General features: G+C 36.5%; 1 protein-coding gene and 1 long non-coding RNA gene across 2 annotated transcripts in view; both read left to right on the plus strand.

Moving 5' to 3' along the window:
• LOC105125133 (uncharacterized) overlaps nucleotides 1–10,884 on the plus strand; it is a 13,221-nt gene extending 2,337 nt beyond the window's left edge. The window contains exons 2-3 of the long non-coding RNA XR_842187.1: nucleotides 4,169–4,174; nucleotides 10,790–10,884. This is a non-coding gene — a long non-coding RNA (uncharacterized LOC105125133). The remainder of the gene's footprint in view (nucleotides 1–4,168; nucleotides 4,175–10,789) is intronic.
• Nucleotides 4,427–10,300, plus strand: LOC105125123 (uncharacterized). The gene is made up of 10 exons (XM_011025428.1): nucleotides 4,427–5,097; nucleotides 5,177–5,314; nucleotides 5,721–5,909; nucleotides 8,283–8,420; nucleotides 8,515–8,633; nucleotides 8,751–8,883; nucleotides 8,978–9,107; nucleotides 9,213–9,292; nucleotides 9,405–9,539; nucleotides 9,730–10,300. The coding sequence occupies exons 1-10, from the start codon at nucleotides 4,624–4,626 to the stop codon at nucleotides 9,961–9,963; spliced, it is 1,770 nt and encodes a 589-aa protein (XP_011023730.1). The 5' UTR covers nucleotides 4,427–4,623; the 3' UTR covers nucleotides 9,964–10,300.

Consider the following 10,884-nt stretch of genomic DNA (forward strand, 5'->3'; position numbering starts at 1 on the left):
ATTTTTCATGACACTGCCAAATATCGAAAAATACTTTACTTTTAAGGAATTTATTTTCTCCGGAATTCACTTTTCCTGGAATTTACTTTTCAAAAAGAAACAACTTTCCTGCAAATAAACGGGGCCTTAATACTAGAAAACACATCAAAACATAATCTTGTAATATTATTTTAAATTTCCAAGTTTAAATTAAATTAAATTATTGAATTAAATTAAAAAATAATAGAGAGGGAGAGAGAGCTGTTTTTACACTCAAAATCTTTGCTGGTTGAACTGATTTTTTCTCTAGAAAAATTAAGCCCCGTAAAATAGTAAGAAAGGAAGGACAGAAAAATTGACAATGGGAAGAGTTTTTCATTCATTAAATGTTTGATATAATTTCTGATTTTGCTTTTGTATTTTTAGCTTGAAAAAATATTAATATTTTATATAATTTTAAAATATTGATGTTAAAAATAACCTTACACCGCAATTTCAAACAACTTCAAGATTAAAAACGCGTGTCGAATCCTTGCAGAAATTCTTTTATGACAAAAAGTTTATATTATTCACGGTTAAAGTTCTTAACAATTGTGCAGGTTTAGCTATCATTGGAAAATCTACGACGAAACTTCCATGAAAGGACTTAATTTTAGTTGGATCTCAAGGCACATGAAGTCCAAGTTGCTGAATTCCCGGAGAGATGCAGCCAGCTTCCAAGACAATGAGAAAGCCCTGCTTGAAGTCTCAAACAACGCAGCACCATTCGGCTACCATAAACTTGGCAGCAAAGGGATTTGGGGCCCAACATGTTTGCGCTAAGTGTATTAGGCTGAAAATGTAAAGTTGAAAGGGCGAATCTTGTTTCTTATCCATATCAAACCAAAGCCCAAGCGCCCAAGAGTTCTTTTCTTGGGCAGCCTGATATCCGATTGTCGACTGTGCCGAAGAAAATAGTCCATGGATTCCTGTCTTGCTTGAAAAATCTAATCCTTGAAAATAGTCCAAGAGTTCTTTTCTTGGGCAGCCTGATATCCCAAGATTGTTGTCTGTCCCAAAGGCTAGTCTCGTACAAAAGACCTCTCATATCTACCTGCCCTGATTCCCTGACCATGCAGTCCGTCGACAATCATCATAGGTTAGCATTTGGGGTCTGTGGATGAAAGGGACTAAAATGCCACCACATGAGGCCTTTAAGGGCCACTTTGTCATTGATTTTTTGTAAAACTTATCTTAGTCCCAGTTTTTATTTTTTAACGAATAGGTCCTCATTCTGCCCTCATATGTTAATGGAAAATACTTTTAATCTCTTAATCGAAAAAACATTCACGGTTTAGTCCTTGAACGTCAAATATTCAATTTAATTAATTATAGGTATACCTGGCCAAACTTTGTGTTGGTGTTCGAATGTGCTAGCATTATTGCTGACAACATTACAATAATGTCATGAACCTATATTGAGTGCAGGGATGGTAGCCACTTCAATTAAGTCTTTTTGGTGATTGTTAAAGATATGAGAATTGTACACTCTCGTATTTCAGATGACTGTGAGAGAAAAAATATTGCTAAGAGAGGATGGATCGATGACCCTCTCCGGAGTTAATACGTGAAGTTATAACTCCGGGCAGAGTTGTACGTGGGCAATGACCATGTTTCTCAACCAGGTGAAGTTTAGAATTGTTTGCTGGTTCAAGTTACGTGTACTTGACAAAATTGAAGGCTACTGCTTATTTTTATTTTTGATGTTGTAGTATTTATAATCAAGCAGGTGGAGTCAATAAATCTTCGAAGGGACTAAAAATTTGCTGGGGTGGCTCATTTTCTCTGGAGCAGTGGCCAAGTAAATGGAGTGGGGTTGGGGAATAGAGGGGTGGTCTCTCTAAGTTTTTATAAACTTAACCTCACAACTGTTTTCCCTCTATGTTCATCAGGTTTTTACTATTATAAATGGGTGAGCAGATGGGTGATTTTACGGTGTAAAAAACACAATAGTTTATAGATTTTCTTTGAGTGTGAGAGCAATGGTACAAGGGGTTCTGGAATTGGATTTTAGGTATAAAAATACAACTATATTCTTGCATTGATTCTCTCATAGTAAAGAAAGGTTCCTCCAAGATTTTGCTGAAGCTTATTATCCCATATTGAAAAAGAACAGAAAAGGAGGTGACTTGTGTATAAAATGGATCAACATCCCTTTAGTCCAATATTTTAAATTAAAGATGATCTTTATTTATGAATATAAAGTTGAAAAAGAACAAGAAAAGGAAGTGACTTGTGTATAAAATGGATCTACATCCCTTTAGTCCAATATTTTAAGTTAAAGATGATCTTTATTTATGAATATAAACCCGTGTACAAGATCATATACAACACAGGTGACTCCCTAGTGTTGAAATCCCCCTCAAACATGTTTTCTGCTTTCCAAATTAGAGTAAACAACTCAAAAAAAAGAATACAAGGATGAACTGGCTACGAAGGATAATCGATGAGTCGTGCTCACCGTTAATCAATGATGGTGACTGAAACATGGAAGTAGATCTCCAAGATTTTTTGATTTTTTTTTAATCAAGGATGTTTTAGAGGATTGATTACGTTTGACTTTCTTATGCATAAAATATGTGTTTATAGTCAAAATTCCTATTTCTTATTCATCCCTTTTTCCCATAAAAACATTTTTTTATATCAATAACTTGATTTTTCAAATAAAAAATTGAAGTAATTAAAATAAAAATTCATAAAAATCCCATTGATTTAAATTAATAATTTTTTTAATCAAAATTCCATTTTTTTAATCGTGCATTTCTCCTTCATTATGATATAAACATGTTTTTTTTTAAAAAAAACACTTATCATGATCTGAAAAAAAATCTAAATAAAAAAAACTTAATAATATCATAAAATGATTTAATCTTACTCCAAGACTATTACATAATCAAAATCTTTCTCTCTCATCTCTCAACCTCTAAGAAATTAAAATGCAAGGAAAATAAAATTTCATGACTAAAATATAAATAGTTAAATTATATGGACCGGATTAATGTAAAAATAAAACCTATGGACATCAAAGTGTACCACGAAGGATAAAAAAGCACCAGTACAACGCAATTCACACAATAGATGGATGCACAATAAAACGTCTATCTCTTTTAATTTATTCCTAACAAACCACTCAACTACCTCTTTTAATTTATCATTAACAATTTATTATTGCAATCTTAAATCCGACTAATAAAAAAATTGTTGTTCTGGAGGGTGTTTCACAATTCACCCTCTCTATCGACGTGCCGGAGAAAAAACAAAAACAAAAAGATAAAATTCTCAAAAAGCCTGATCCAGCTTGCCCGGGTCAGCCCAGGTATTTGGACATGCTCTCAGGTGTAGCCCAGCTGCGGGCCGGATCATTTTTTTTTTTTTTACATATTTTATGCATATATTAGTACAAATGCTTTTTACATTTTTCTATACATAATCTTAATCTCACAGACTCATAGATTATTTTCAACCTACACAGCCAATCAGATAAACCAATAAAATTTATTTATTATTAATTCATAACAAAATACTCAAACTGACTTTAGTATGAAGATTTTTTTTTTGGCATCCCGGAGATTCATTGAAGTTTTCTTCAAATTCTTCTCTAAGAAACGGATAAGGATGGCTTTAAACATAAATGATATATAATCGAGAATCTTGAAACCTAGATAGTTTAAGATCTGTGTAAAATTAGAAATCAAATAGATACGAATGCGCCAAAGATGTATAATTTCTAGCTGACAAGATTCCCTGTAGCTAACTAATGGCAATTCTTGTATACTGGAAAAGAAAATCAAACCCCCCCGCCCACCAGGAATTCCAGTAAACTCGTGTTTGTACTGTAGGAAAATCCGCCCGAGTGGTGCCTGCTGCGAGTCGTGGCTGGAGATCGTACACAAGACGAGCTGAGGTACATTTTGCGAAGTGATTGAAGACTTGGAGGTGTACCTTTCAAGGTAAATATACGCAGCACTCGAAGATCTGCGTTAAGATAATGACAATTCATTGCTTTTGGATAACGACGCCATTGGGGTTGTTAAAGCTTTAAACTTTCAAGTACGGGAAAATGGAAAACGACGCCACTGGGTTGTTACAGGTTACACCCATCTGCAGGTCAATTCTTAACCTTTCTGGCCTTGTAACAAAAATACTTAAGCAAATAGCTAGGCTTCGATCCAGGTTTGCCTTTTGATTTGCCTTGCATTTTTGTTTAAGATAAACATCCGACCGTTGAGCCGCCCCCCAGAGGCCAAGTTACATTTTTGACCAACAAAATGTTTATTTTTAGATTTTTATTTTATTTTTAAATATTAACATATTTAAAGGTAAAAAAGCAAACATTCCCGAAAGCTTCTATTAAGTGCCATTAATCGACGATTATTAAGGATAATGAACTATCTAGAAGGAAAAAAATAAAAAAAACATAAAATTAATAGGAAAGGCAACACGGTAATAGGTCAAATTAAAGAGTCAACTCGTTCATATCGTCTCCCCAGCCACAAATTTCCTTTTATTTCCCCTCATTTCTCTTTACCTCTCTCCGTGAAAAAGCGAGACGTTTTTCTGTTTATAAAAAAACTCCTATTTTTGAAGAGGAAGAACAACGACAGCATGGATTCCTTTGAATCAAACGAAAATCACCAAATCGCCGGCAACATCAACTCCCACTCAAACACCAACGATCACGGCTGGCAAAAAGTCACTTACGCCAAGCGCCAGCGAAAGCAGAAACCCGCTGCTCATTCCGCCGCCAATAATTCCAATGACAACAACGAACCAAACAATGTCTTCCGATCTCTCGAGCTTCAGTCTGAAGACCGCCGCCTTAAAATTATTGAATCTCAGAGAGTCGCCGCAAATGCCGTCGCTGTTGCTGATACTCGATCGAGATCGAAGCACCACCGATCTGATGGCGACGAAGGTGATGATTATGATAGCGATGATACTGGATTTCTCGAGGAGAATGCCAAGGCCGACGAGAAGAAAGTGAAACAGAAGAAACCTAAGAAACCTAAAGTGACTGTAACTGAAGCCGCCGCTAAAATTGATGCCGCCGATCTTGCTACCTTTCTTTCTGACATATCGGTAGGTGTATTATATATTTATTTCTGTAATTTTGAATGATGTGGTTGATTTTTGACATTTAGTTTTTTGGTTTTTGTAGGGGTCATATGAGGGGCAGCAAGAGATTCAGCTGATGCGATTTGCGGATTACTTTGGGAGGGCGTTTTCGGCAGTGAATTCGTCGCAGTTTCCTTGGGTTAAGATGTTCAGGGAGAATACTGTGGCCAGACTTGCCGATGTGAGTTCTAATTTAATTGTTTGTTTTGGTTTATCTAGAGATTTTATTTTAATTTCTGTCATAGGTTCAGCATAGCAAATTTCAAATCTTCAATTTGATTGAATTTAAGTTGTCGCGTATGCATTGTTTTTTCGTCTACCTGCACTGCATTGTCGTGATGTTAGTTTGAAGAGAACAATTCCATTTATTTGCAAACTTACAGCTTTTTTATGAAATTGATTTCATCATCATGTATGACTTGATGTACAATTATGTTTTTTTTATTATATTCACCGCTTGTCTCACATGCATTCTTTGGATTATCATGTCCTCTACATTGCTGATATTTTAGCCTGACATCTTAAGGACCTTTTTTTTTTTTTTCATTTTTCATGAAATAATTTTTGGCTGTTGTATGCTTCAACAGATTCCACTGTCTCATATTTCTGAAGCTGTTTATAAAACATCTGCTGACTGGATTAACCAACGCTCCATTGTAGCGCTTGGTTCATTTGTACTCTGGTCTTTAGACAGCATTCTTGCAGACTTGGCAAGCCAGCAAGGTGGTTCTAAAGGTTCTAAAAAGGGCGCTCAGCCAGCATCTTCGAAGTCTCAGGTAAGTTGCTGGAAACATTGCTGTGTTTTTTCTACACCATGTCTGGCACTTTCCTGCACATTGGTCTGATGCATGGCAATGTTGAGCTGTGGTTTTTCCTGATTTGCATGGATGTTTAGTGGTTCCCAACACTGAGGCTAATGTCCTCAGGTGCATGAATATAGAGTTTAATTTGTGTATATTAGAAAGTTTTCGGTTCAACCTGGAGATATATTAATATTTGGTGCTATCTTGATTAGAATAGTGTCATGTCTTTGATGCATTGAGCTTTTAAACATGCAGGGTGGTCAAAATGTTCTTGAAGCATATATTTTGACATAAAACAACATATGGTGCAGACACTTGTACATTTGTCATGTTATGGTCGAGGATTGAGTAGATGGAAATACATAAGAACTTTTGCATTTTGATTTTATCAATTAATTCATCTTTTCCTGTAAATGCAGGTAGTAATTTGTGTGTGCTTAACACAAAAGTATATATTCATTAGAAAGCAGCAAGTAACAGCAAGTAGACATGCAAAAATTGAAACCTTGACACATTGAATTAATTCACGTGGCATCTATGAGAACATAGTCTTTGAAGAGTAAGTGTGTGCCAGTGGATGGATCCCAACCTGCCCTGACCCCATCGTATTTACTACCAGTCCCAAACTCTTGCATATTACTCAATGACATGCATAGGCTTCAGGACTATGAACTCCTTAGCCCTACTGATCTCAACTCCCTAATGGAAATATATTGGGTTTATTATATTCTCATAGATAGCTTGGCCTCACCTCTGAGTGTTAAACCATGATGCGCAAGCCTCACATCTAGAGTCATTGGTCTTACATGAGCCTTGTGCTAACTTCATCCCTGGTTCATGATGCTTACAAATTCAACTTGTAGACATCAACCTATTTTTCAATTTGAGTTGCAATTAGTTTCTTTCTTTGAAGTGGCATATGTCCTTTCAGCATTCCATTACTGTTTTGATAATTAATGCACTTGAACTAGTATATTGAAATCCAAATACTTTAAACTCTTTTTTAAACCAAACATTGGTGAATGCGGGCCGTCATCTTGTGGGTGACCAATTCTGTTGTTCCATAACCACCATTTCTCCTGAAATAATATTGGAGGAGGTCAAATCTAGGTGTGAAAATCAAGAACTTAGATTGCTAAATTTTATGTGGGATTGTTTATTTTAGCTGTAAAGGTCAGGTTTGACTTTCCCCTCTGAGTTGCCATGCTAGAAACTTTAGGTATTCCATCAATGCTGCTGTCTGGAACATGCATATCAAAGCCATTTTGGTCTAATCAGGTTCCTTAGATGAAATTTTCATTAAGCGTCAGGAAAAGCTCTGTTTGGAGTGAGTAAGCCATGCAATTCCCTTTTTTATACATGGTACGTTGTTATCCTGTCAGTTGGGATGTTGAGTGCGTTCATCAATCATTTGATTTGTACAGTTTAGGTTTCTTTTTATAATGATAGGTTGCTTAAGGAAGTCCATATTTGGAATCATCTCACACAAAAATGTTTGGGAGGTGGTTTCTGTAAGAATTCAGGAGAGTGACTATCTGAAAAATGCATTTTGATACATCACATATAACTTCAGGTGTACTTCTTGGATGCCAAAAAATAGGTTTTGGAGTAAATAAATCCAGATTTTCTTCCATAATAGTCTGGCTTAGTCTGGCTTTTTTTCTTCCTCCTTGATGAGGCTTTGATGCACAGTGCTCTTGAGAGATTTGAGCACTTGCTGTATGATTTATTTAATGTAAACCGATCATGCTTTTTCTTTGTTCAAGCATCTATAAGCCAGCATGTTGTAGGTTGCTCCATTTTTTTTAATATTGATTATTAAAGTTTAGCTATGAGCTACGGCTAACAACTGGTGCTTTTGTTACTGAATTCTGGTTTCAGCAATCCAGAAGGCCTGATATGTTAACTTTTTTTTTTGCTTACTAATAACAAGGAACACTTACAGACCCCAGACACATTTGTGGCCTGTTTAATCTGGTACTTTTAATTTTGGGCATGGCTATCTGTTTAATGGAAGGGTACATTTACAAATTGTGAGCGCTCAGAATGTCTTGGCTAATGACGAACCCATGGTTGGTCTCAGGATCCATTTTCTAGTTTCTTCTCTGTAATAACTCTTTCCTTCTCTCCCTTCTATCTATTAACAATCGGATTAGTCCACTCCAGATGCTTCCTTTTACTCTCTGAATTACATCTTCTCTTTAATCTCTATACCTTGGTGGTAATAACTGTTCTTGCAAGCTGAGTTTTGTGTTTTTGTTTTTATCTAAATACTTTAACATGGATAGACTTGCTTGTGAAAACTTTTTACTTTGTCTAAGTGCTGATGTATAAATGAAATGACAGGTCGCAATGTTTGTAGTTCTGGCATTGGTATTGCGACGAAAACCTGATGCTTTGGTTAATGTACTGCCAACACTCAGGGAAGGTTCAAAGTATCAAGGACAGGACAAACTTGTGGTTATTGTATGGATGATAGCTCAGGTAACGGAACAGTTGTATGACTTCTGTAGTCTGCAAGATGGGCACCTGTATCCATTGTTTTGTTTACCTTAACTTTGCAAATTTTATTGTTTAGGCCTCTCATGGTGATTTGGCAGTAGGGTTGTACTCTTGGGCACATAACCTTCTGCCTATAATGAGTGGCAAAAGTTCTAATCCACAGTCCAGGGATATAATTTTGCAGCTAGTGGAGAAGTATGTACACTTTGTAATCTTCCATTCTTCTCCCCACCTCATGCACAGCGCACACAGCTCTCTTCCCTTTGCTTTGAACTTTAATTTTTTAAAAAAATTTGTTCGATTCGGTTGCAGAATTTTGTCTGCTCCAAAGGCTAGATCAATATTGGTAAGTGGTGCTGTTAGAAAGGGGGAGCGCTTGATGCCACCTTCTGCACTTGAAATACTGTTACGAGCTACCTTCCCTCCATCTTCAGCTAGAATAAAGGTAAGTATTTTGATCTGGGCATCTGTTGTATCGTTGCTCAGAGATATTATAGGTTCTGTCCTCTTAATTTCTTTTGTATGTGGTGTTCATGCAGGCTACTGAAAGATTTGCAGCAATCTATCCCTCCCTAAAGGAGGTGGCTCTTGCTGGCGCTTCTGGAAGCAAAGCAATGAAACAAGTATCACAGCAGATACTGAACTTTGCTTTAAAGGCAGCTGGAGAAAGTATGAGAGCTTGATTTGATTGCATTTTCAGTTACATAATCTTCTTGCCATCTAGGGAAAATGATCTTAAAGTTCAACATGTTATATATATACTGTCTTTAACAGGCATTCCAGAGTTATCTAAGGAAGCAGCTGGAATTTCCATCTGGTGTTTGACTGAAAATGCTGATTGTTACAAGCAATGGGTAAGTTCCCTTTTGTTTTGTTTTTTCCTTAATGAGTTTTATGTTCATAGATGCTGGCTATCCTTGTTTTGTCACCACCCATGTCTAATTTTGTCATGAACTGGAGAAACAGGATAAGGTTTACCAGGATAATCTAGAATCTAGTGTTGCTATTCTTAAAAGACTTACTGAGGAATGGAAGGAGCTTTCAGTGAAAATGACTCCTCTGGATCCTTTGAGGGAAACCATCAAGAACTTCAGACAGAAGGTAGTATCTTGCTCTTTTCTATTATTTGTTCTCTATTAGCATTTTCAAATTATTTTGGCGATTGTAATACAATTTCAATTTAAAAGCCGTTCCCGTCATGTTGTAACTGAATCCTTACCTATGAGAGTGCTGCTATTCATGGTATGCGAAGTCATTTTCCTAATTCTTGGTTTATGACTTTTGCATATAGAACGAGAAAGGAATGGAAACTGAGGCTGATGCTGCTCGCCAAGTACTCTTCAGGGATGCAGACAAGTACAGCAAGCTGCTATCAGGAAAATTATCACATGGCCATGGTTGCCTTAAAGGTATGGCCGTTGCTATTGTTGCATTGGCTGCTGGTGCTGCCTTCATGTCCTCAAACCTGGAATCCTGGGAATGGAAGGAACTGCCTGTATTTATTAGCTCTCAATTCTCTCTCTAAGGAGGATGCTGTATGATTATCAACCAACATTGGTGCAAAGCATCGATTTGTTTTTAGGATACCAGCTTTCCTCAATTTTGCACTCTTGATAATAGAGAAAGGGAAAAAATTTCGATGACATTTAGGATCCCTTTCTGGTGGTTCACATACAGCATGAGAACTTGGGCCGTTACAGTATCGAGAAAAGCACAATGGCTCTAGGGTGGGAGACCTTTTGAAGGGTCTCGTTCCCTTCAAATAAGTTCATCAAAACCAGTTTTATTTGATATTTTGACTTTTAGGTTTTGTGAACGAAATCATATTACATGTTGAGAATATTTGAAGTTCTCGAAAAGAATGAAGAACAAACAAAGTAAATAACCAATAGGAAGCATTTTGTCAGTCGCCTTAATGTATCTGGAAGAGATCCAATTACGTTTGCTGCTAGAACTTGGAGCTAGCGGGATAGCTTTGCATTGAACGATCCTCTGGTTGGAAAATGCTTTGCAGAGAAGAAACATACGGATTGCAAAGCTGATTTGTGGTGAGAGATCATTCTTTTGCTTCTTATGGCGTCAAATTTTATTGATGTTTGTACAATTTTTGACTGTCTTGTGATTTTTAATTTTCTTTTGACATATGACTCGTGCTTTTAACATGTCTTCCAAATTCACTTTCATCTGCTCCCACAAAGTTGGATGCAGTTGCCCTTATGGTACTTGTGCAATGGTGGCGAAATAGAACTAATAAATCTTCACAGCAACAATGCGCAATGGTTATTTCGGTTCTTCCATTTTCTTGCAATTCCCCAAAGGAGAGACGAAAACTGGCAGGACGGAGGAGAAAGTTTACTTCAACAACTGGAGTTCAAATGTTTGTATTAAGTTGTGCAAATAACAGATCTCTGTAACGTATATGGTACAAGCAAGCTTGCCAAGGGCC

Source organism: Populus euphratica, unplaced genomic scaffold (assembly GCF_000495115.2).
Source record: "Populus euphratica unplaced genomic scaffold, PopEup_1.0 scaffold1.1, whole genome shotgun sequence".
Classification (NCBI taxonomy): domain Eukaryota; kingdom Viridiplantae; phylum Streptophyta; class Magnoliopsida; order Malpighiales; family Salicaceae; genus Populus; species Populus euphratica.